Here is a 26,959-nt window from a genome sequence, read left to right as displayed (position 1 = left end):
CATGTTCTTTTTTTTTTTCTGCTTATAAATCCCCTTTAAAAATCACATTTCCAACTGCACTTGGCCGAATAGGCAACAAGAATAGGAGTAATCCATCCCTCAGGAAAAAATGGTTAGTTAAAAGATCCAGAACTGCAGATCAGGATGCAAATCACTATGGAAGAGAATGTTCTAAGTACAACAGCAAGCACTCCGATAGGAAAAGAGTAAGATCTAATTTTACAGGCAATTTGACCTTGGGCTTCTGTGCATTGTTTTTGTGCGTGTCCTTGTCTGCAAGCTGTTAAGAGCAAATAATCACTCTTCAGCTCATCATATTGCTGGTGGCCACACTTATTTTCCCCATTGCCTACTAAAATCCTCCAAAAGCTGGCAGACAACAGTGCTTCCTGTCCAGATATAAAATCCGTCACAGACATCTGCAGCCAAAACACTCAGTTATGTGGAATAAACTATAGATATGGCTTATGCTAAGTGACAGGTCAGGTATCAGGTATACAGTTTTAGTGTTGAACAGTATGTATCATGTTTTTGTTTAAGAATGTTCTTCTGTGATTTGCCTTGTCTCAAGCTCAGGAATAGTGTTATTTTTGAATATTGCAAGCATGTATGTATGAGAGAATATCAGAAGATTGCTTGTGCTGCTGTCACAGACCTTGCAAGAGCAGGATGAAAAGACTGCAAATATAAAGAGATCACCCTCTTCTTCAGTGCACACCACTGAAAGCTATCATTACAGGAACAGCAAGAAATACAAATAAAAACTTATATTTGATGGTTTCAGAGTAATTTTCCATGTTACATGGTGTTCGGTTCTGCGGATTTTTTTATTAGTGGTTGACCTTTGAACTGTTTTCTTTAATAAACTGTGTAGCTTGGCAAAGCTTTGTAAAACTTGTCCAAATGAGGCAGAGCCTTTGGCTCTTGTATTAGAGGCTTGTCAAAAGGATGTGCTCTGATAGGCAGCCCTAAATAAGGCCTGACTGGACAACATACTTGCTATGCCTGAAGCTGATGTCATTGCATTTGCAGCATTTAAAAGATACTAAATATATTTAAGAATCTAATACAAATCTTTTCCTTTGGGTGTTTCATGCAAGGAGCCTAGGGTGGACCTTTCAAGACACTGTTTGGTGAAAGCCTTGTTTACACTTTTTGCTTATTTTTCAGCATATTTACCTGTCAAATTAGTATCCTGTTATTTTTTCTTTTGTTGTTGTTCTGTTTTTTACTAAACAGACTTTAAAAAATCCAAACCCGCCTCCTCCTGCAGGAAGGGCCTACCTAGCATTTCAAGGAGACAAGGGAGCTCATGTGCTGAGGTTGCAGAAAAGCACTGAATTTGGCTCCAAGGGGAGAGAATGTATATTTCTAACCAGAGTGACACATTTTTTAGTATTTTCTGGGATATTAATAAGAAATCAAAGTCTGTCAGAAGGCAGCAAACTGCAGTAGTGTAAATGTACCTGCAGTGCGTTTTCCCTATGCTCTTGGTGAATATTTAATTCTGCATTACACTGCAGGCCGGCTGTGCATGAGCATTTGCTTACAGGCTGATTGAGCATAGCTTAGAGGAGCGCTTAGTTGCCAGGCTTAAAGCAGCACAGAAGAGCTGAAAGCTGATCTGGCTAACGAGAGGTTAACCTAGTACTGCCCAAGGCTGCGCTGATTGCCGGCTCTGTGAGGTTTCATCACTGCTTCCCCTTTCTTATTTGTGTGAAACAGCACTTGGGCAGTTTCCAGAAATTGCTCTTTGGGAGAAAATTTTAGGATTCAAGCTACAGCAGGAAATTCTGCAAGAGGAGAGACAGGGTGAGAGCGCAATGGAGTCTTTCAGTGAGTTGGGCAAGTGCTTGTGCGGCAGATGCTGGCTTTGAGCGTCTCTAGCAGTTCATCCATCGAGCAGATGTCCACATGGGTCCAAGTTAAAAGACTTTGCTATGTTGATATACAAAACCATTAAAATAAAAGAGCTGAATGAACTTTATAGAAAAGTTTTCTATGTGTTACTTTTATACATTAAATAAATAATGTAGTCCTTCTGAAGAGGATGAAAACTCACAGCACTGTAAACACACTTTCATCAGTTTCTCCTCTTCACCTCTTTCTTAAGCCTTCTCTAGCTTGCAACTCTAAAAAATGGGTTATTAACTGTTTCCTGTCAAGCAAAGTGCTCAAGGATGATGTGGATGCAAAGGGCTTGTTTTTTCCTAAGCCCCAGCCTTGCAAGTACTAGCCACCCTGCGTTCCAACAGCAGCCATTGAAAAAGAGCACCCTCATAAAATCCCAGCAAAAGTGATGTTTAAAAAGGAAGTTTATAGTACCAAGCATGATTCACAGTGACTGCACATGATGACTCCTGTGTGAGTTTGCAGCAGCCTCTGATTTGTACATAATTACTTACATCTCTATTTTTTTGGTCTCCTGAGCATTCATTTGCAAACTGTTGGGAGATGCTACTTGGAGATGATGTCTGCGTGTGAGTACTGATGAAGGGGAGTGTCAAGGAGGTGATGGCTTTTCTCTGTGAACGGCCTTGTTGCTCTTTTAAAATCTATAAATTTGGGAAGTAGGAACTATTTTTGTTTTTAGTTGAACAGTGTGATGCAATGTGTGACAATACAGAAATGGAATGGCCAACTGGTGAAATCCCATTGAGGTCAATAGATGTGGTAATAGCAATATTTAAGGAGGAGGTATTTACATTCTGAATTTTTAATGGCCCAGATTGCTTGCTTCAGATTTGTGTGTCAGTGCGGACCTCTGACCCTGATATAAGAGGACTTCTTCTATTATTTGTGTACAAAAGCACTTCTGTTGGTGAAAACTTCCACAAGGCCAGTCTGTAGTGACTTGGCAGGCCTTCTAAAAGACTTTTAGAGAACTTCTTTTGTTGTTGCTTAAATATTCTCCTTTCCTTTAGACAAAGATTAAGCAAATAGGCAAACATTTTTATATTAAAATGTCTGGTTTAGATTTTTCGCTAGAACTCTGATGATATTTTTGGGTTACTCCAAACACTAGCAGTATCTAGGAAGCACATATTTGTCTTGGTTTGCAAAACATATTTGGGTTTGATTGCTGCAATCAATTTACCAATATCTGCAATTAAGTACTTCTAGTGATTGCATATTAAATTATAAAGTGTGTGCACTAGTGCAAGACATAGACTCAGAGGTGTTTTCCTATATGAGACAAGCATTGACGATGGTTTTCTTATGCCTTTCTGTGCAGTGGATGTTTTTTCTGTCTGGAAATTTATATGGAGACTAATGAACATACCTAGCATAGCGGTTTCACCTAATTGTAGATAACCCCTCCTTATATCTCAGGTTGCAAAAAGCTCAGAAGAAAATATTTAACTTTGGGAAAGAATACTAGAATTTCTTGCCTGCAGTAATCTTCCCCTTTCTGAGCCTATCTTGCTATCGTGCGTGCTGGCATCAACAGTCAGCTGGACCTAAACATACAAGACACATGTAAGATCTGTCAGGGAGTCTGCTTTATGCTTTAATCACATCCCCCTACTAACAGACACGTTCAAGGTAAACAAGCTAGTCCCAATCTTTTACCATCCTTCCTTTCAAAGCCCTCTCCAAATAGCTTCTTGCTTCATTTTAAAAACAATTCATAGGTTCATTGCTAGTTTTGGAAGTTGTTGCTCTCTGTAGTCCCCCAGGTTCAAGTTCTGTTCTACTTGGTGACAAAGAATTCTTTGAGGATTTTTACCTGTTTGCCTTTAAATTCATGCTGTAGTAAAAGCAAGACTGAGCTTTCTAACAAAACTTAGTACTAAGCCAACCTGATGTAATATATCCTTCTTTTTAAGGAAAAAAAAAAAAGAAGAGGGTGTAGTATTTTGCAACCATTTATTATACTTTCTTCCAAAGTCAAGGGACAGGATCACCATACACAGACTTTGGGTGGGATTTCTTCTTGAGAACTTTAGATGGTTGGTGAAGATTTCGTACTGAACTTAGGACCAGCAACAGCTGAAATGAAGGCCACTTCTGATATGTAGGTGGGGTGGGCTACAACACAGACTGCAAACTATCTAGGGATCTATGATGGAGAATATCTTTGCCCTGCCCTAAGTTACTGAACTGTTTTCTTAGGAGCCTTTGTTTCTGCTTTTGTTTCTAACTGGAGAAGTTTTTATTGACCAGTCTGCTGAATGACCAAGCTCCCCATCAATTACTTCACATGGCAGAAATAGCAGGGTTTGTTTATGTGGAAAAACGTTGGCAGAGAGGGAAGCTGTAGGGCTGATTTTTCTGTCATCTACTAAGGGCCCATGAAAAATCACGTATAACCACGTTCTTGAACAAATCAACCAAATTCCACACTCCTCTGCATATCTGCTTAGTATCTTAATTTCAGTATGTAGTGTTCAGATATCAGAAGGAGCAATTTTCAACAGATACACGTACACATACGTAACTTGGGAAGAAATACAAACTTTCATGGGCAGATACTTTTAGCCATCAAGTTTTGACACCTGCTAGTGACCCCAGTGACAGAAAATCCTATGGAAGGATTTTCTGAAGGACAAGCAGGAATTTTTGAGAGAGCAAAATGAAATTGCAGGGCTTGTAAGCCCACAGGTGGGAGTAATGATAGGAGTTTACAGAACAGAAATTTGTGGGTTTGGGCCACCGTCTGAGGGAGTAAAATAACTTCTGATTTGGCAGCTAATCCTATAGTAAGAAAAGCTACCCACAGATGTTTCGGGTAGAAAACCAAATGCAGTAAACAAGGTGGTCTGTGAAGAAGGAGGATTGACTTCCCGGTTTAATTATCCTGTCTGTTGACAAGCAAAGTTGTCATGATGTGTCTCTGATGATTTAGATAGAAAAGCTGAATTTATCTTCTCAGGGTGGTTTCCGTGTTGAACCCCAGAGTAAAACTACCTTCTAATATCTCTAATCCAATCTGCACACATGAAAGAAATGGTCTTGTACTGATAGTGTTCAACCGCTAGGCTTAGCACTGCACTGTGTGTGGAATTAGAGATATGCTACGTGCCTTCTAGAATACAACAAATCTTTTCAATTATTCTTTAAAAGGCACTTTTCATAGCGTATCTTGGAGTAAGCTGAGGCATTGGCTAGTTCATTAGGTTTTAAAATGTGGGCTTAAGGGAGTGTATAGGGTGACGTAGCCTCAGGTGATGCAGGTAGAGCAGCCAGGCTCAGTTGTGTTCGGTACGGTTGGATGCATTGAAGGAAGAACCTGGAGTCGTCTGGTGGCAAACCCACAAAACCAGTTATTTCTTATAAGCTACTCTCTGGGTGTGATCAATGTCTGTTTTGTTACTGGGTTTATAAAAAGCATTTGAACTGAAAATAGTTTCAATAGAGTCTATTCTTTATTTATTCTCTGCAGGTGGCCAAAAATTTATACGTTTGTCTGGTCTTTTGCAGTAATCTGAGGGAGCTGTGAGAGAAGCAAATGTTGTGTCCCTTTTCTACTTTGTACAAAATGCAAGGCAGATTTTTCTCTAGTAACGAATATTGTTATACGGAATCAGCATCAAAATTCACAGGCTTCTGAAGCTGGAAAGGGCAAGAAAGAATTTTCTGCATATGGAATCATCTCTAGAGGAATGAATAAATAATTAGTGGTGGATCAGAGTCTGATACATTTGCTGAAGTTAGGATGGTGTATGTATCAGACATCTGAAATGAATTTAACAAATTTTTAATGGACAATTTTCATTTCAAAATAAAATGGTTTTGGCACGTACAACTCTATATTTAACTTAAGAAATTCTATATGGTGGCTGATTAGGAGAAAGATGCTTGTTTTAAGTTGAAATCTATTGAATGAAGCTTGAGTGTATGTTACTAGGTTGAGTGAAAGACAGCAATAAGCATATGCTCCAAAGCCAGAAGTATGCTTGCTTAAATTCATACAGAAACCAAACTATAAAAAAAGACCTTTTTTTTTTTTAATTTATTCATAGTATGTGGTTTTGGCTAGAAGGAGTTATTGAATTTATTACATACTCTAGGACCGTATATCGAGATGCATGTATTTTCTCTGTTGATTTGTGTTTTATTTATGCACCTAAAACCTAATCTTCTTAAAGTTTTTCTTACTTAGCTAGGTCTGCTTACAAAATATATGCTCTTTAAAATCATAAAGTCACAGAATCACAGAATGCTTAAGGTTGGAAGGGACCTCCAGAGGTCATCCAGTCCAACCTCCCTGCTCACGCAGGGTCACCTAGAGCATGTGGCACAGGGCTGCATCCAAGCGGGTTTTAAAGATCTCCAAAGAAGGATTTCTCATAGGAATCACAGAAACGTGGTGGGATAGCTCTAACGACTGGAGTGCTGTCATGGAGGGCTATGTGCTCTTTAGGAAGGACAGGCTGGGAAGGCGAGGTGGTGGAGTTGCTCTGTATGTGAGAGAGCAACTGGAGTGCATGGAGCTCAGCCTGGGATGGATGATGAGAGGGTGGAGAGCTTGTGGGTAAGGGTTAGAGGGCAGGCCAATGTGGGAGACACTGTGGTGGGTGTCTGCTACAGGTGATAGGACTAGAGGAAATGGCTTCAAACTGAAGCATCGGAAGTTCCACAGGAACTTAAGGAAGCATTTCTTCACTGTGAGGGTGACAAAGCACTGGAACAGGCTGCCCAGAGAGGTTGTGGAGTCTCCTTCTTTGGAGATCTTTAAAAGCCGCTTGGATGCAGCCCTGTGCCATGTGCTCTAGGTGACCCTGCGTGAGCAGGGGTGTTGGACTCGATGACCTCTGAGGTCCCTTCCAACCTTCGGCATTCTATTATTCTATGATTCTATGAGACTCCACAACCTCCCTGGGCAGCCTGTTCCAGGGCTCTGTCACCCTCCTGTCAAGAAAATTTTCCTTAAGTTCCTGTGGAACTTTTGGTGTCTCTGTTTGTGGCCATTTCCTCTAGTCCTATCGATGTCCACCACTGAAAAGAGGCCGGCCCCCTCCTCCTCCCTCCCTCCCTTGAGATATTTATACACACTGATCAGGTCCCCCCTCAGCCTTCTCTTCTCCAGGCTGAACAGGCCCAGCTCCCTCAGCCTTTGCTCATAGGGCAGATGTTCCAGGCTCCTGATCATCCTTGTAGCCCTGTGCTGGACTCTGTCCAGCAGCTCCACATCCCTCTTGTCCTGGGGAGCCCAGAACTGAACGCAGTACTCCAGATGTGGCCTTACCAGGGCTGTGTATAGGGGGATGATCACTTCCCTCGACCTGCTGGAGACACTCTTCTTAATGCACCCCAGGATCCCGTTGGCYTTCTTGGCCACCAGGGCACACTGCTGCCTCATGGTCAACTTGTCATCCACCATGACACCCAGGTCCCTCTGAGCGGGGCTGCTGTCCAGGTCAGTCTGTCCTCCTGTCTGGGCATATTCCTCCCCAAATGCAGGACCCTGCACTTGCCCTTGTGTGCTTTATTTAAATGCTTTATTTAAATGCTTTATTTAAAGTATTTTAAATTTTTAAAGTTTTATTTGTGATGGGAATTAATTAACTCATAGAAAGGGAACTTGAGGATAAGGAAGATAACCAAAAGTTAATCTACCTTATGGCAATCAAGCTGGAAAGAAAGAGCTTGTGGAAGGAACAGTAAGTTTAACATGAGCACCTTTACATTCTCTTTTTATTTTTTTCTGATTCATTTTGAGAATTCAAGGAACTCTGCACTCTAGTTCAGGGAACTCTTATTTTTCTTAGCATAATTTCTTAAGAAGACCCATGGTGTAAATACTCTGCCATCAAAAGCCTTTTAAAAAATCCTCTTATTTGTGCCAGAAAGGAAATAAAGTCACAAGTGCCTTTGCACAGTGGGTTTCTTTGACTTACTGACAGTACTTTAGAGGGAGGGGAAAGGGGAAGAAAGGATTGTGCTTGAACCTACCAATGACTGTAACGTGTGTTTTATAGAATACATGAAAATAGAGAGTCAAATCTCTTCTTCTTTTTCTCTTCTTGAATTTTGCAAACAGCTGACGTCTCCACTTTCAGTTACAGTAGTAAGGCTATTGTTAGAAGGTTTCCCACTTAATACCATGCAGAATTGGTTCTAGGGAGTGTCTGTTGGCCTAAAGAAAAGATTCGCCCAATATTTGATCTGTTCTTCTGGGAATCTTTTTCGCATTCATTTGCCTTTGCTAAACAAAGAAGCTAGTCATGTGAGTTATTTGAATCTAAATTTCCTTCTAATACAGCTAATTATTTTAAATGTTGAATGGGAGTCTCATGAAAATTGTTGCGTAAGCTTTTCAGTTAGAAGGCACATTGATTACCTTGGAGCAAGATCTTTAATTGGCCGGACAACACAGAGCTAATTGGATATACTGGGTACATATTTGGAAATTACCTCAGATTATCAATGGTTAGGGGGATGCCTATAGGGAGGAGAAAGTGCTGCTTCCAGTGGACTTCAAAGATGAGATGGCTTAATTGGAAGCTAGCTGTGTCTTGAAAGCTCCAGCAGCAGTGACTTCCATAGAAAATAATCAGAAACAGATGCTGAGTGAAGAAGTAGCATTTTCTTTCATGCAAGATTTGCCTTCAAATCTACTTCTGTGCTATCTGCTTCTATATTTAGGAAGCATTTTTTATCATGACATTGATTTCAGCACACTACCTCACATGTAGACGTTAATGGCTTCGGTCAGTTCATCAGCCTTTGACAAGCTGACTTTAGGTGTTTCTGAAACACAGTACTTAAAAAGCACTTTGAACAACTGCGCTGTGGCTTGGGAAAATGCTGATGAAAGGTCCTAGGAAAAGACCCATTTAAAGTTCTCAAACTTTGATCAGACTTCACTGGATTTTTTTAATGCTTTTAGTTAAGTGTGGTGATATTTATATAACTATGTATATAAGGGATTGTTCTTAAACTTTTATAATGGGGCGGGAAAGTGGTGGAAGGCATGATGGTTTCGAAATGTACCGCCAGTTTCGTGTTAGGCACTAGTATTAAAGTCGTTTGGAATTGGGTGGGTGAAGCCCACTGTTAATTCATTTATAAATATTAAGTTTCTAAGGAGAGTTCTCTTTTTACTTAACACTCAGTCTCGTTGCCTAATGTGTAAGTTATCATCATGATCCACTTGTAGGAGTTCCATTAGGATTGACATGTTGGGGTGATTTCTCTGCTGAGTGTTTGAATATTCCTATATGTTTGGCCACATATAGGAATGAATTTAAACACTGGCAACCAAAATATAACCAAATAATGGGGGCAATTCATAACTGAGTGAAAATAGAGAAGAAAGAGTTGTGTGATTTATAAATGCTGAGGACCTGGAGCGGAGCATGTAGAGGATGATCTCTTCTCCTGGGAACTCCTTAGCCTTGAAGACACTAAAATGAAATCCCTTAGAGGCTTATTGAAGTAATCATAAGGGGTAAGACAACTTTAAAATGAAACATTGTCAGCTGACAGGAAAAGAAGAAGAGAAGAGAAGAGAAGAGAAGAGAAGAGAAGAGAAGAGAAGAGAAGAGAAGAGAAGAGAAGAGAAGAGAAGAGAAGAGAAGAGAAGAGAAGNAGAGAAGAGAAGAGAAGAGAAGAGAAGAGAAGAGAAGAGAAGAGAAGAGAAGAGAAGAGAAGAGAAGAGAAGAGAAGAGAAGAGAAGAGAAGAGAGAAGAAAAGGAAATGTTTTAAGGGCTCTGAAATGAGGTTTAGGTGATGCAGTGAAGCTGAAGCCGGCTTCACAAGCAGCGGTGGCTGGAGTGCGATGGGGAGCGCTGGCATGGGGGCTGATGCCAAGGCGAGAGGAGCTGCCTCCGCGCCAGCGCATGCCGCTCAGCGCTGCAGAGTTACCTTCCTCTGGCAAGCTGGAGGACAGCGTTCCGAGTGCAGGGTGCCCGAGGTGCCGCGGGGCCTGCTCGGCCTTGGCGGCGCGGCTGCGGCGGAGCGGCACATGCGGCACACGCGGCACTCGTGAGGAGCGAGGACTCGCAGCAGGAGCCGGCGGGAGCGGCACACTCGGCACTCGTGAGGAGCGAGGACTCGCAGCAGGAGCCGGTGGGAGCGGCACACGCGGCACTCGTGAGGAGCGAGGACTCGCGGCAGGAGCCGCCGCGCACGGCCCGGAGCCGTCGCCCTTGCTCCGCTCGGCGCTGAAGCCTCCGCTCGGCGCTCAATCCTTCTCTCAGCGCTGAAGCCTCCGCTCGGCGCTGAATCCTTCCGCGTCCAGCCATGAGGCTGCCTGCGCATCCTGCGCGCTCTCTTCCCAGAGCGGCGTGTGGCGCTTGTTTGGCGTTGTTTTAATTAGTGACATTTTCTTTGGTCCAAATTAAACGTGCCAGATGTAGTTGATTTAGTGGCAAACAATGATGAGCAAAGGGAGAGAGGGAGAGCTAACATTATACAGTCTTCCAGAATCGGGGAAGTTCTTTTTTTTTTCCCTTTTATTTTATTTTATTTAATTCCTACTTCCACAGGAGACGTTGGGAGTGGTAACCATGGCAGCAGGGAACCTGGCCCTGTAAGCTGAGCGAAGGGTTGGGTTGAACATGGGTGGTTTTGTTGTTTGTTTGTTTATTTTGGGGGGTGTTTGGGGGGTTATTTGTAGAACTCCCCCCACACCCAGGAGGAAGGGGTGTAGAAAATGTCCTGGCGCAAACCCTGTGCAAGGAGGACAGGACAGATGAAGTTAGGGACACTTGCTGTGGTTTTAAAACTCGTATCATTGTTAATAGGTTGCTCCTGCCATAACATGCAAGACTAAATGAGTATAAAAGATAACCTGAATAGAGGGGTTAGACATTGTACACTAATAATGGCTGTGTTTGTTTTTTTCTCCCAGATTTTTCTCACTTTTTTCTATTACTGAACATGAGTAACTCTTCAGCAGATTGAAATGGAACGAGATCCACATGGGGCTTATGGCATTCTAGGGAGAATATCTAGCTTAGTCATGATGGCATATCCCCAGCTTGCACATCCGCCTGGGAAACAGTTGATAAATTATTCTGGAATATAGGGAAGATTTATTATGCTCTAATACGTACATTTAGGAAAAAAAAAAAAAAAAAGAAATTTTTATGGAGCTCTGCTTGCCATTAAAGCAATTGCTGAAACTGAGGATTACATGTGGACTGGGAAGAGGATGACAATGTGCCCTGTTCTCCAGCTGACATAACCTTTCCCGCCCTGCAATCTATAGGCACTTGGGAAGTCACCGTCAGCAACGATTAGCCGAAGCTCGTTGCTTGAAGTCACTGGCTCCCGGTGCCTGTGGCAGGACACTCGGTGGCAGTGCCAGACGCGTGGCCTGAAATTAGGAATCACAGTTGGAAAAGCTCAGCTTCTGGGGGGAAAAATAACTCCTGTGAGTTTCAGCTGGTGCTACCCAGAAGTTTGTAACTCTGAGGTGTGCTTCAGTTTCTAGGATTTGCAGCATGCAGGGGCCATGACACTGAGAGTTTTGTAAAATGTGTTGGAGAGCTTTATCTTTCAGTTGCCCATCATTAACCAGTCATCATTCCTTGAGTGCCTGTACTTTATATCCAGTCTCAGTTAGGAGTCTTTTTCTTTCTCCAGTTTATCCCTTTTCCACTACCCTGAGTTCTTCTGAGTCACTCATCTTCATATTTTCACACATGGTTTTGATGTTTCCCTGTATCATGTCCCCATGTGCTATACCACACTTGATTTTTTTTTTTCTGGTCCACCTATATATATTCAAAGTTCATAGACCTTTTCTTAAATTTTTACTTTTTTCCAGCCGCCTCTTCCTTTTTCTAGTTTGGTTATAACTTCCTGATCTGAGATATCAGCACTGGTACAGGGATGGATTGTGAAAGGGAATAAAAGGGACTTTGGGAAATGAAGATCATCACTTTTTATCTAATACATTGCCTTTAATGTGTCATGAAAACACATATTTTTATTTGGATATTGTCACATCTGTCAAGAACTGCCAGACCCAGTTGCTGACACTTCTGCTGAGAATGTGTCTTCATTAATTTCTTTTTAGCCTGAAGGACTGCAGAGAAAACCATAGGGAACTAGGGAACTCTGCGCTTGCCCACACTAGGGAGCAAACACCAGCTTCAAGGGCTGCACTTTTTCCCTTCTTATGATTTACTTTTGTGGGGAGGGAGGAGAGAGGAGATAGAGAGGTGGGAAACAGGCATATTTTTGTCCATGTCTATATTGCACTTCAGGTTTGTAACTTCTGTCCAGGTCTCAAAAGTACAGCGCTTGCTTAGATTTCTTTGTTACCAGATGAGGTAAATGAGATTGCATTCCCATTGCAGCTGTTCAAGATAAATTTCATAACTACTGGTTCTTAAAATAATGTGTTTTTAGCAAGGTCCAAATTTAGCTTATTTGGCATCGTCCCTGATTGTTGGGATTTTGTTGCTACTTTGTTTCTATTATTATATCAACCACAATCAAGAGCCTAGGATCCTACTGTATTATGTAAAACATAGTGACTGCCCAAAAGATTTTCCCATATATTAAAAATGCACATATTTTAAAATGCTAATCCATAATTTTCAAAGGCATCTTCAGAAGTTGCCTTTGGTCCCTTTCCTAATGTGGCTGGAGCAGCGCACGCACATGGCAGCTCAGTCCATCCAGCTCTTCATGGCGCTCCCTTTTTCTGCTCTGTAGCCTCTCCGCTGCTCTCTACTCAACTAAGTAGGAGAGGGAAGGGAAATTTTGTAGGCTGTCCAAGTGGAAGTTGCACTTGGACAGTAGTAAATCATAGTGGGAAGCTAATTGCACGTTGCAGGACCCTATATTGCAATGGCTTTCTGGCTCTTAGCTTGACCTGGGCGCTCAAATGGTAAGTGCCTCAGCTGCAATTGTCCCAGGGTCCTACTGGGAAAGAAATAGCTGTCCAAGTCATCAGGACCCGCACCATTTTTCTAAATCCTACGGAAAGCTGCTCCCCGGAGCCTTGTTATGCTGTCTGCCAAGTTTCAAATTAATGTGGTTCTTGTGGTTGAAAGCCTGTGCAGCAAGGAAGATGTGGTAATAATTCCTTTTCTAAAGCATAATTTATAACGGCAAAACAATTTAAAATACTCAGTAACTAGCTTGGTTACTTAAGAGTTTTAATCAAAAAACTATCATGTTTTTTTCTTTGTAGTACCCTTTCTGGTATTGTTTGTGACTTAAATTATGTTTGCAAGAACTTTTCCACTAAACCTTTTTCTTGGAGCAAATTCAGACAATAAATAATGCATTTTGTAAGCAGAGCTGAGGAAGATTGCAAACTATCTAGGGATAAATTACACAATAAAGCACATGAAAGATAAAGGTTAATGCCAGCAACGCAACTTAATGTCTTTTATTACATAATCAAAGGAGTGTAGCAGCGTCTGTGCCTATCTCTTCTTCCTTTCATAAAGGGCCTGGAAATTAGGAAGGATTTTTGCATGAAGAGCACTCGTTCTCAGGAGGAGCCATGTGGAGAGAAGGAGCTCGTTTGCAGACTCACAATCAGAACTAATGGAAATGGGTGGAGAAGCACATGGACAGGGACGACAAAGGGGATGTGGCCACATAAAGATGCTGGGCCCCTAGTCGTAGGAGTGGCTGAGAACTGGCTGTTTTGCAGGTGCCTTCCCACATGTGCAGACTGAGCCCATTGCAGAGTGCACCCAAATTCCTTCTGAAGCTTTCTCATTTCTAGTGCCCTGCAAATCACAGAATCACAGAGTGGTTGAGGTTGGAAGGAACCTCTAGAGACCATCTCGCAGAGCACATAACCCAGGGTAGCATCCAGATGGATGGAGGATACCCAGGAACTTCAGCAAAATTCATAGGTGCTTGTTGTTACTCTGTAACAAGGTTGGGTAATTGGTTTTTCTACCTGTTAACTAAAAGTGAGCAGCAAATGAGGAGGAAAGTGAGAGGATGTGAAAATGTTGGGTAGGTCAGATGACTTAGTTGAACATGTGAGCGATCAACCAAGGTGGGAAAGGGAATAGGTGAAATTGCTTTGGGGAGTGCTGTCACCAAAGCAGTGTGTTGTTTGTCAGTAGGCATGTATCGCTTAAAACTGCATTCTCCTATTTATTTCTAAAATATGGAAATTATAGGGTAACTGACTTACAATTTCCAAACCTTCAGTCTCCAAGTATGTGAGTACATGATGGAATAAATCTCTTGTTCGTGCAGGCAGCACTCATGTCTTGAAAACGTGCTCTGTACTGCCTTCTCCTAAAAGTACATTGCGCAGTTCACACCTTTACATGTAAACAGCTGGGCTTCTTGAAGAAGCCTCAATGCAGTTATTATGCAAGCCTGAGCCTATACAGAGTGTAACAGTAGTTGAAGTTTAGAGAAGATAAAAAACAGATAACGAGTACAGATTTCATCAAGTGGCTCCAAAGCAAATAACCACTTCCATGTGTGGGTTTGAAAGAGAGGAGGAGAAGACAATCATTTTACAGAGGGAAAATAAAATTATGCTCACACTTCAGCTTGCTTTTGCTATATTCTGGCCTTAAACTTTAATAGCACTTCAGGTTCTCATTGTTTAAGTTCTTTAACTATGTTCTATGTATACGCAACATCACACACTTCAGTTTTTTTTTTTTTTTTAAAGCTCAAATAGCAAGAATTGCAGTGTGTAATTATGCCAATAGTGCACACAGACATGTTTGCTTCATTAGTCACTGAGGCCTGAATTCAGCCAATGTAGCTCAAGGCATTCAACTAAGATCCCGAGTTAGGAGCTTAGCTTCCCTCTGCAGTTAGCAGAGACACACAAATGCCTTTATCATGTGCTTCAGCTCTTAGGTTACCCCATCTCTGTCCCTTTACTACCGAAGGAATTCAGCTCTCTAAAATTACCTGGGGTGAGTCTGGCCCTGAATGTTTGGACATGATCAATTCTGAAGCGCTAACAATCTGATTATACCTACAAAGCAGAACTCACTATTAATCCTGCCCTGCTATACTCTGCCCATACTGTTATAATCCTCCAAATCTGTATCATCGGTACAGCCCTTGGCAAATGTTATGACTATAATTTTGCTGTATGATGATTACTGAACATATGATGATACTCTGATTCCCCATCAAGGTCCAGTTTCTCAGGCTCCTGGAAATGGGTAAAAAATTCGATAACCCAGCAAAGCAAGATAGGATCAGGATTTTGTAACATTGACAAATTATCCTGTTAGACTTTATTTGTTTTTAAGATTGCTGCTCCAAATATGAAAGTCAAAGACAAAGATACCGCACTTACAATTGCTCTCCTTTGTTGTTCATATGCTGTTAAATGTGTACCTAAATATAGTATATGCCAGATGAGAGTTAATGTTGCTATGAGAACCTTAACCTCAGCATTTCCTAGGGTTTTATGTGTATATGCAGGAAAAAAGCAATGATCAAACAACTCTGATTTTTTTTTCTTTTTTTTTAACAAGGAAGTACTCCCTAGTGACTCATATTTAAGTGCTACTATCTGCAATTTATTGCTGTTGCTGCTGCTATTTTTTCTGAAGGGCTTTTTTTCCCTGCATGAGTAGTGTAACACAGGAGGCGAAAAGAGCCATAGGGTTGACCTATATATTTATTTCATTGCAGCACTTGAAATTCCCTTGTCTTCCAAAGCTGCCTTAATGCTGCCAGACAAGGAAAGGGAACTGGGTGGTACTCCAGTGGGAAGCTGTGCTCAACTGAGTGGCTTTGCTGTCAGGTGGGCACTGAGCCTGCTTACAGGCTTCGCTTCATCAAAGCTTTACAACTTTAGGAAGCAAGCACTTCCTTTTCCTATTTTTATTTATTTTTTTGTTACCTCTTGAGCAAGGCATATAGCTGTTCAAGGATACTGTGCATGCAAAGCTTGAGTTCTCAGCAGCTTTAAGTTGACTGAAAGCTCAAACTGAAAGCTCTTTTGCTTCCCACTTTCTCCAGTGATTTTGAATCTGCTCTTGTGAGCTTGTGAGTTTGAAAGCAAAAAGCTTTCTGGAAAAATGAGCTCATCATTTCTAATGAAAACTACAAATATAATCTTAGCATACCTGCCTGTTACATAGGTACTTTCTGTCAGAAACTACTTTTTTCTGCTTATGAAAGATACATGCATTTCAGTTTCTTTTCTTTTTTTTTCTTTTTTTATTACATCACTAACAGGGGGTTTCTTATGTCTGAACAAACCTGATGGGTGAAATCTGCGTATATGAGTCAAGATTTACTGGACCAATTCTCATTTTGTGGGGCTTTTACATGTAAAATTTTGATATGCCCAACTGGGATGACTTCTCAGTGCATTCTCATGCTTTTCTGTGATTGTCTTCTCTTATAAAAGAAAATATTAGAAGAGATGGTTTACTGAAAGCCTTTTCAGACAGATTTCAGACAAAGCACCTTCTGATAACTGATACTTTTCTCACTATAACTTAGGCTGGATCCATAATCCACAATTCCAAAGGCTGGTTAAGCATTGAGGTCAATTCTTGTGTGAGCCATTTCATAGACTGAAGAGAGTAAAGTTTGGAGCATATATGCTAAAGATTTTCGGTATATAAGACTTCATTTAAGACTGGTCTTTTTTAAAAATTTTAATTGTATACAGTCAGAAAAAGTATTTTTTTTCCGAAAAACAAAAGAAAAATAGTACAGATGGAAAAGTGGAGGAGAAGGAGCAAAGTAATGTGACTGTGACACAAGAGGTTTTTTTATTTTGTCCTCTTTCCAAATAATGTTTGGATTACTCAATGTGGCGGAAGGACCGAGACTGGAAGATGAAATAACCATGAGGGCGCTCATGATACGCGATCCATTATATGAAACCACTGAAGTGATGAACGTTAGTGTTCTTTTAAAAATTTTATTTTTTAAGTCTTTCTGTCTTTAAAAAGAAAGCAGGGGGAAGGGAAGAATTCTTCGCAGAACAATGGTGCAGTCTGTTATCTGCTCCTTTGCACTGTAAAGCACTGAATGTTCAGCCAATATACTGCTCTGGTTGGCTTAGCATTCTTAACCTTAATTTTGAATAGAAGGTGCCTTGTGCTGCTGACGTAATTAGGGCCTTTTGTAAATCACTGTTGCAGGCAGTCTGCCGTTGCATTTCACTGCATTTTTTTTTTTCTGAGGGATGCAGGGGAAAAGTATCAAGCTAACTTTATAAGCCCCTCTTCAGGTCCAGGGTTTTCCTTATTGGAGCACTTTGTTCAGAATGTGGTTGGCTTCGTTTTCCTCTATAGAAACGAAGCCTTGTATCAGTTTTGCTTGTGGAACAGTCTTCCTGGTGAAGAAGTTTGAATAAGAAGCCCTTAAGAGCTTGAGAAAGTAGACTCTTCCAAGAAAAGAAAAGAAAAAAGGAAATCTGAGATGGGTGGATTTAACAAACTCACTTTCAGCCAAGTCCCCTCATTGATACTGCAACCTGCCTCTTTTGTCACTTAAACACTCAGAAATTTTTTAAAAGTTTGAGCAAGTTTGAGCTGCAGCTTTGTTGTAGAGCTGGTTTCTTAAATGTGGTTTTGCATCGCACACGGCAGTGTTCTGAGGAAGACCTGCGGAAAATCCTCTTACCTTTTGCATAAACCTCTTATGGACCATGCAGTATCTCCTCCGTGGAGACTTGGGGCTTCCTCTCACTTCTGTCCCTCCCTTGTCCTCTGTTGCAGGGTTCACCTCAGGCCATTACATCCCCTACTGATGTATTCTTTTAGATCCGTGATGTCAGTGGTGATACATAGCCTTGTGCTGCCCTTGATAGCAAACACGGCACTATTAATAGTCCGAGAAGTTAACCTGTTCGGTTCTGCATCCCCTCCCTCCACCCGCTGAATTATAGACCACTAGCTCCAAAGAAAACAGAAAGAAAGAAAGAAAGAAAGAAAGAAAGAAAGAAAGAAAGAAAGAAAGAAAGAAAGAAAGAAAGAGAAAGAAAGATCATTGGCCCTCCGTAAGGATGAATGTAATGGTGTTTTTAATGCAACTCTAACAGCAACTTCCATGTGGGAGCATTGGGGTGTTGCCTCTAATGCAGGACCACTGGGGAGAAGGAGTGCGGACTTACAGCAGAGCTGTACACAGAATAACACCAGTTTTGCATCCTGAGGTGGCTTTCAAGCGTTGTTGTACTTGAAGGTAGCTGCCCATCAACAAAACCTCAGGGCCAAGAGGGAGCGAAGCGGCCACTTGCACACAGAGCACTTCATTTCACACCTGGGGAGCAGAGCAAGGAGATGTGAACGACAGTTGCCGCTTTCTTCTGTCGAACTTTGTTACATCAGGAAAACGCAGCTTCAGCCTTTGGGCTTTCCCTTTTCCACCTGCAAAAAGGCAGTCTCCTTTGAAGAGCTTTTCCTCTCTGCAGGGACAGCGACAGGGATCGGGTGCAACCTGTCCTGTACCACTGCCTGATTCCCTGTGAAACACCAGCCATGGGAAAGCACTTCCCTGTGCCACCGGCCCTGCAAAGATGGCAATGCCCCTGCTGCAGACCCGGAATGGCAGGGCTGCTCTCCCCGCGCGCCGGTGAGCGAGTGAGGTCACCAGGTTGGTTCTTGAGGCAGGAAATCCACCTGAAAGAAAGAGCTTTGTGCCGGTGCACAAAGTGGGGTCACGTGCGCCAAAGCAAGCTGAAAACGGAGATGAATTCTTGCACTGCTGACTTCTCCTCAAGTTTAAGCATAATGTGACAAAAAGTCATAAAAATAAATGAAATTGAGCTTTCTGACTTGTCAGATACTGGGGTTTAAGTTTGCTCACACATATGGAGAGGGAAGAGGAGGGCTGTGCCTTGAGGAAAGCTGTGTAAATTGATGTCGTTTCTGGCCAGTGACATTTTGGTCAGTTCCCTCCTCACCCGCTGTTCAAGAAGCAACCCCCCCGGCCCAGCACAGCCCCATTCCCACGTGTGAGGGTGGCCGTGGCTCAGCTAAGTGCAGCTGTAACGCTGTGGCGCCTCACAGCAGCCGGGATTCCCCGCTCCGCTCCTCCCCAGCCCGCTTCTCCAGGGAAGAACTGCCTCTTCCGTGCGCTCAGACCCAGCGGTTCCCTCACCGCGGCAGCTCAGCGCGGCCGCCCGAGTCACTCCAGCGAGCTGGGGCTGTAACTCCTCCCTCGCAGGGCTCCACTTTGTGCCGGGCCGTGCGGAGGGAGAGGGTGGCGTGGCCATGGAGCCCCTGGCCCCTCGTCCTCCCCACTGCGCCGTGCCAGGTCTAACCTGTGGCACGGAGACGAGCCGCCGCGTTCGCGCTCGTAGGGCCGCGGCGCAGCGAGGGGGCTCGGGGCCGGATGGCGGCGCGGGGGGCAGCGGCGGAAGGCAGGCGGGCGGGCGGGCGAGCAGAAGTTGCAGCGTGCAAGTTGCGCGGGGATGACATCAGCCGTGGCGAGGCCGGCCTCCCGGAGGCTTGGCGAGGGGCGCAGGTCCCGCGCGGGCAGCGGGCCGGCTCCCGCCGGCTCTGCCCTCCTTTGAACTTCCCGCCTCTCCGAGGGGCTTTTAAACAGCCGTGGGTGGTCGTTAAACAAATTTCCTTTGTAATTTTTTTCTTCTTTTTTTTTTTTTTTTGTTGGGGGGGCGGGAATAATTTGGAAGTCTGATAGTGTGTGGGAAATGATTACATCAGTCAGAGGGAGGGCTAGGATTGGTCTACACAGTGTGGTTTGATTCACTACCGCAAAGATTGCGTGTAACCCTTTGAGTGGAGCTCTGGCAGAGTTGTTTCCCTCCCCAGAAACCGTCCCCAGAACAGGGGCTACGTGACAGGTACAGTACAGTGATCCCCTGACACTGCAAAGTGCCCCCGAGCGCGCAGCCGTAGTCCGCAAGGGGCTGGAGGAGGCAGAGAACAAACTCTCTTTCAAGAGGCATCTGTATTTAAAATGCCATCTTGTTCTTCTGACTGCTGCCTTTTACGTGCTGTTGAGGTAAGATTTTCCATATCCAGTTATCCTCCAGTTTTTTTTTTTTTTTTTTTTTTTTTTTTTGTTAGATTTGTCTTTTCTAGCTAGGATGCAGAAATGTTTTAAACATGGAGTTAATCTAAATCCTGAGCCTGCATGTTTGACTGCACAGAGGGGAAAAAGATTTGCAGTAAGTGTGTCTCGCCTGAGCAGAACAATGCAAAGAGGAAAGCATCTGTACAAACCAGGAGGTGGGGAGAGGCTTCCTCACTTGCTCTTTCATCTCCATTAACACTTAGGAGGTGCACTGGGTGCACGTTTGGGTTGCAACTCCTTTAAAGCGAAGATCAAAAGAGGAGCCAGGAAAGGGAGAGAAATGCCTGGACTGCGCTGGCTAATTGATCTGCGAGCGAACTGCAAGTGCAACTTCCAAAAGCGAAACGCTCAAAAGTTCTTAGGGAACCAGAGAGACATTTTCTTATTTTATTTTATTATTATTATTTTTTTTTAATTTCCAGGGGGAGTCGGCCTGCAAACATTGGGAGGCCTTAAACTGTGTTAAAAGGAAAATTTCATTTATTGTTTGACTGGGTTTAACTCCTTTTACCTGCTATTGCAGAAGTACTCTCTCATTGTTTCCTGCTTGCCTACCTTATACAGCCTTACGAAGAAGGTGTGCTCTCCCACTTTCTCTGTGTATGTGCTCACATTAACGCTGCTTAATCTTTGTTTAGTGCAGGGAGGTGTTGGGGCAGGGGGAGGGGAAGCAGGCGAGGGGCATGACGAGAAAGTGCTGTAAAGTCAATCATCATACATGTTATTTGTGCTGGCTGCCGAGATGCAATCCTAACGCGGAGAGGACGCTGTATTTTTCTCCCCCGCTGCGGTAGCTGTGCGTGCGGTTTACACCTTTTCGGAGCTGTTGATCTGTAAGTGTATCCTTTATGTTGCAGGATGTAAAAGTCTTTAGTGAAGATGGAACAAGCAAAGTGGTGGAGATTCTAGCAGACATGACAGCCAGGGACCTCTGCCAGCTGCTGGTTTACAAAAGTCATTGTGTGGATGATAACAGCTGGACTCTAGTGGAGCATCACCCTCACCTAGGATTAGGTAGGGAACGGTCAAAGGGGTGGCGTGGTTACCTGGGAACATAACATGTGTATGCTTCATATTAATGTGCTTCCAGCGGGAACGTCTTCTGGTCACTGCCTTTCTCTGTAAAATTAGCTGAAGTCACATACATGCTTTTTTATGTGTTACAATTTGACGTGCTAAGCCTTTAAGCCTTTTTAAGTCGTTTTCTTGCTTCCCATTTTCTATTTTTACTTTGTACATATCTATAGATTTATATAAATATGTATATGTGTGTATGTATATATACACACACACACACATATATATATATAATTTTTTTTTGTCTAATCATGCCAGTGCTCTGTTACATCCCTGCAGTTTGAAGCTATTGCAAACCAACAGCTTAGGCAAATTAAGCTTGATCCCTAAGAGTCCAGGTCCTGTGACACAGCCCAGCTCGTCCCCAGCTGGGAGGCCGGGGTGAAACGCCCCAGCTCTGCAGACCGACCCACGGGGACGCCTTGGGACCCGTGACCGCCAGGCCCACGGAGCCGGGGGGCGCCCGAACATGGCATCCCGAGGGGCGACTTGGGGGCACCTCCCGCGATCCGCCGGCAGTTTCTGGCCCCACGGTGGCATCTGCTCCCCAGGCAGCAGCTCCTCTACCTGATTGAAATTAAGGCGTCATGGTTACAGTTTCAAGAAGAGGAATTAAATAACACCGTGAATTGGTTTAATTGCAGTACCTGAAAGAATCTCATGTTCTTCAGTCTCGCTTTTGCTGTTATTTTGGGGAGCTGATTAGTTGTAGGGTTCTGACACGCAGCTTGCAGTTGCTTTTTGCCGAGATAGATACCCTATGTGTAATTCTGAGTGGCGCAGAATAATTGCTTGAAAAAGTGTAGCCTTGGGACTATTCCTATTAGGGTATACTTCATGCTGAAATCTTGCTTAAAAAACAGAGGAAGGCAAATTGTAAAGCTGTGAGCACTGGACCTGCTAAAGATACCTGCAGCTAATACAGGCTTTTGTGCCTAAAGCTGTAACTCAGAACCCCAATCTTACCAAATGAAGTTAAGGCAACGCAGTGCCTTAAACTGGTGCTATTAAACGCATGAATTCGCTACTCCACAGAGGAGCAATCAAGGAAGAAAAATCCAAGAAGCCTGGGCTGTCCTGGTTGCCTGGCCTTTCCAACTGGGCATCCCTCTCCGCGTACGAGCCTGCGTCAGGAACAGCCGCGCGGCAGCTCCTCGCGCGAGGACGGCGGACCAGGCGGACAAGGTGACGGGTGGAGGCCGCCGGAAGCCCCACTTCCGCGCCCTCCGGTGCCACATCCCGCTTCCAGCAGCCCCAGGAACGGGCTGGTTTTCTGGAGGCTCATTAAAGGCCCAGGCGCCCTCTTTCTGTATCGCCCCGGTTCCCATCGGTGCTGATTACCAAGGTATTGTGTAAACAGAAGCCTTGGCCTTTGTCAGCAACATCCTTCTCCTGCCAGCTTCATTCAGTGATGCCACAATTCAGCGCGGGTGACATCACAATAGCTGCCATGGTGACTAATTGTGCTGTCAAACTCCGCTGGGTGACATCGCTGAATGAATCGGGCAGGAGGCTGATTAGGAAAGCAAAAGCTTCTGTTTACACACAAATAACGGCGTAATTAACAATGATGGGAAAAGAGCAAGATACTTATCGGGCTGCATTTATATCCATTGGAACCGGCTCCCAACTCCGTTTTGTGGGGAAGCGCAAAGCCCGGCCCAAGCGGAGAGATACAGCGCGCAGCTTTACTGCTTTGGCCATCTTGAAACTTTTGCCATGCTTATCCCTTTTGGAGTGTAAAAGTAAAGTATTCAAATGCTTAAAATCCCAGAGAAGATGCCACGTTACAGACTTTATGCATAAAGTATTTGAGAGGATGTGGACACTGAAGCACTTGAAAGGACGAGGACAGAACATGGAATAGAAGGGTTCACTTCATTGAGGAAAAGATAACATCCGATTTCCTGTGTTTTGGGACCAAAGTATACACAGTATCCAAACTTATATTCAATAAATTTCAAATACCACCTTTTATCCATCCACCCAGATTTGGCTGCTCTTGGAATTTGTTGCTTATGTGGCCACATACTTCTGCTTCCCAGGAACTTAAATGATTCCATGCTTCCCTGGAATCATTTAGTAATCCCTGTGTATTTCGACTGCTGTCAGATCATGGCAGTAGTCTGTAAAAAGGAAACTTGGCTGACATTCCTCCTAGGTGTCTGTTGTTCCATATCTTTCCCTCTGCAAATAAGATGATTGCTTATAGCACATCCGATGATACAGTAAAAGTGCGAAACAATAACAGGAAGGTATTTTATCATGGTAATAAGCAAAATGTTTTCAGAGCAGTAAGAACTATGTGTTTCTAGAGGACATTATTTCTTACTAAAGACATTCTGGATGACTTTTTGCTGCAGGTGGTAATCTTGAAGCTACCAAAAGACACTGATTCCAAAAAGTCTGCTCTCTTTTTTTCTGGCATTGCTAATCCTACTCTTATTTTCCAAAGGAGCCCAGTTTGCAGAACCAGTTCCTATGTTTTTTCTTTTGGGCAAGCTGAGAGCAAGAATAAATTTCTAAAGCAAACTGCATATATATCAATGTGCTGATCCAGGTCCCCCTGCTAAAGGGACCTTCCTCTGACTGGTTACATTGCATGGTCAATTGTATTCCAGCTAGCACTCACACTTACAAATAACTTCAGAATGCCAGCAGACTGCACATATTATTTGTGTTCTCATTGGTAGCAATGCTGTGACGAGTCATTATCAGTCTGGCTTAGATTTGACATCTGTAGATAATTCATGCTGCGCTTAACCACTAAGAATCTAAAATAGTTTGTGGTCAAGATTTAAGCAGTCTGTGAAACTTTAATTCATCACATTCCCTTGTAACTAGAAATATACTTTACATCTCCTTAAAATGTAAAGTTGTCCCTATATGCTACTCCGTTCTTAATTGTCATTAATTTAGGAAGAGGACTGAGATGCTTATATTGGACATAATGTAATAATGAAGACAGGCTTTTCACAATAGCATGTTTCTTGATATGGCAAAAGTCCTAACCTGCCAACCTCTTTTTCCTCTTGCTCATGAACTGATGTACATCTTATTTAGCATAGCCATAGTAGAAAGGAAAAGCCAAAGAGCTTTCAACTGTATGTAGGGCTAGAAAAAACAATCACCATATAGCTTTATTCACAGATCTTCTTGTTTATGTGTGTACTGAATTTGCTTTGCCTTCAGAAAGAATTAGAAGTGCAACAGTTTCTTAATAGACACAACATTTCCTAAAATGTTAAACAAGGCAGACTTTCACCCCTCAGTTCACATGTCATTTTAGTGATTCACTAACTGGAAATTTTTGGGATATGTCTGTAAGTTGTTCAATGTAGAATCCATCTCGCTTTCCCATCTTTTGTAAGTGGGGCACTTCTGTATAAGTTCAGAGTGTAATGCAAAGCAGTATCAGGGGGATAAAAAAAAAAAAAAAGAGGAGGAGACATTTCTGGTCACTTTAACTGCAATAACACTTGGAGACAGACTGACCTGTTGAATTTCTGTGACTGACATCTGTGCTTCTAGTTTTGTAGCAGAAAGTTCAGTGCAGGGCTGCAGTTGAGCTGCTGCTGTGTCAAGGGGCATTTTGTTGCATTTGCTCTAACCAAGTGCCGCTTGCCAGGGGCTGACCAAGCGTGCAACTTCTGTGAAATGGTTGCAAATGGACTGGGACTACCTTGCTTTCTACATGCCCATCCCATAAATTCCTGTCCCTCTTCCTCAAGTTGGCTTTCACTGTCACAGTGAGAATGTGAACATTAAACTAGCGGGTCTGCCACTACAGAATCTAAAAAGGGTCTTCATTTGGTAAAGAAATTAGGCCGGTTACATAAAGCATCTAATAAACATTTACTGATTGTGTGCATGCAAGCTAAGAGGTAAAATACAAAACAAAGGTCATTTCCACAAGATAAAATACAGGATGTGGTTTATCTATCTCAGCCCTTAGACATGTTGTCTTCCAAAGTATGAGGAAATCAAAGATCACAACCTTGTAAAATAACAGAAGAAGCCAGTAGCACATGGCCTTTCAGTGCTCATACAGGGATGGAGGTTCCTACCAAGACAACTGTATGTGGTTGGGATGTAGTTTAAAAAAAGAAGAGAAATTTGTGACAGATCAGCAGCAACATTTGAAATTTCACGTGGGAAGTCCTTAATGGTTTAGGTGGTGCAAATGTCCTCAATTAACTGGTACTAACAGTGGTGTAACCTGGTACCTTACTTAGTTGAAAACCTGCCACTGTATAGACCATGTTGTGGCTACTGTACTAAGAAAGAGTTCTTTTTAAATAAGCAACCAAATATTAACAATATTCAGTATAAACCTCTTGAAAAACAGCTTATAGCAAGGCTGAAGATCAGGAAGCATGGTGAGCTTTCCAAAGTTAGCAGTGACACGGTCGTGGCTGATAAGCTAAATGCAAGTGAAAAGGCAGTGGCATCATTCAGAGGTCCAGTTTTCAGTCAAAGAGCTTAATAGTTGAAATCTAATATCCCAGTGAGTGCCACTGAAAACTTACTAGTGTTTCAGATACCAATTACAGCGTGTTTTATGTCCTGAAAGTACCCCAAGAGAATTTGCATGGCATCCTGGCATTCCCGAGAATACCAGGATGTGTAAATACCAAGGGGGGAAGAGGCCGTCCAAATTCTGTTGTTGAGCAAATCGCGTGCATTTTACGTGGAGCTCTGTGAAAGCTTCGACCCCCCCCCTTTTTTTTTTTTCTTTTTGTTTTACTTTCTATTACGTAAGATATGCAAGTGCTGCCTAGTAGACTTTGGAAAAATACCTAAATATTTTCCTAGAAACTTTGAAGATTTGCCAAGAAAATGATTCATTAAGTAGTGTACTCTTGTGCCAATTGCCCTCTTTTGAGTTACTGTTTTCAGCGAAGGGGATTCGTTACGCTATCTGTTCATGCCTTGCTGTGCCATTCTCTTGACCAAAGTAGTAGTGGTTGTGGGGAGTTACCTTGTAACCAAATCTAGAGCAGAAAATTGCCCTGTCATGTGTACAAAACATTTGTCTCTGTCAGTATTCCCGTAAAGTAGATCCTGTGACCTCTTTCATAATAAACCTCATTGTCTAGCATCTACAATGGAGGCTTGAGGTTCACCTTGCAATGAACTATTTTTATAGAGTGTGGTCATACAGGACACTATGTGACAGTTTAAGACCTAGCCGTGGTCTTTCCACATTTTTTTTTTCTGAAAATTTGCCACCTTATCACTTCCAGAACACGCATCAAATGCCAAAAGAAGGGATTAGTGTGTTTTTTATTCAAACTGCCGCCAGGTAGGAAGGTACATGGGCAATGTTACCTCCTTCAATTTCTGTAAAATATGTATTTATTAAGCCCTGATACAGGAAATCTTTCAAGAATGCTTGCTGATTAATGTCAACTTCACTATACTTATAGCTTGATCTTTTAGATACCTTGTTTCTATATAATTTCAGCTGTATAAGATTTTAATACATTCATAAAGGGTAGTAGTTATTCTGAGTTGCTTTAGCTATGCTCTTTGGAAGCTAGCTGCTTTTTTTGCTAGTTGGTCATATGCTAACCCTATATTCTCTTTCCACAGAGAGGTGCCTGGAAGATCATGAGCTCATAGTCCAAGTCGAGTCCACAATGGGAAGTGAAAGTAAATTTTTGTTCAGGAAGAATTACGCAAAATATGAATTTTTCAAAAATCCCATGGTGAGTCCTATTATGTGGCTGCTAAAACCAGAAGGAGGGATGTATTGCAGGGGCAATGGGGTATGGATGTGAGTGGCAAGGAGGGGTAAGAGGACTGCGGAATGGGCCATTCCGGGTAAAGGAAGGCGCTGTACAGCACTTAACTCAGAATTACAGTACTAGGCACTGTTAGATATTAAACGTCTATTTATATGCATATGTGTGTGTGTGTGAGTCTATATGCATATAAAAATTACTTCTTTGCAAATTTT

General features: G+C 42.7%; 1 protein-coding gene across 2 annotated transcripts in view; it reads left to right on the top strand.

Annotated features, from left to right (window-relative positions):
- Nucleotides 1-26,959, top strand: part of GRB10 (growth factor receptor bound protein 10) — a 152,335-nt gene that overhangs the window by 113,170 nt on the left and 12,206 nt on the right. For both annotated transcript variants that reach the window (XM_026046329.1, XM_026046328.1), the window contains exons 6-7: nucleotides 20,778-20,934; nucleotides 26,593-26,708. In XM_026046329.1, coding sequence (XP_025902114.1) covers nucleotides 20,778-20,934; nucleotides 26,593-26,708 — 273 coding nt within the window. The remainder of the gene's footprint in view (nucleotides 1-20,777; nucleotides 20,935-26,592; nucleotides 26,709-26,959) is intronic.

The sequence above is a fragment of the Nothoprocta perdicaria genome, unplaced genomic scaffold (assembly GCF_003342845.1).
Source record: "Nothoprocta perdicaria isolate Ctin4 unplaced genomic scaffold, notPer1 scaffold_433, whole genome shotgun sequence".
In the NCBI taxonomy this organism is placed as follows: domain Eukaryota; kingdom Metazoa; phylum Chordata; class Aves; order Tinamiformes; family Tinamidae; genus Nothoprocta; species Nothoprocta perdicaria.
This window is presented reverse-complemented; position numbering and strand designations above follow the sequence as displayed.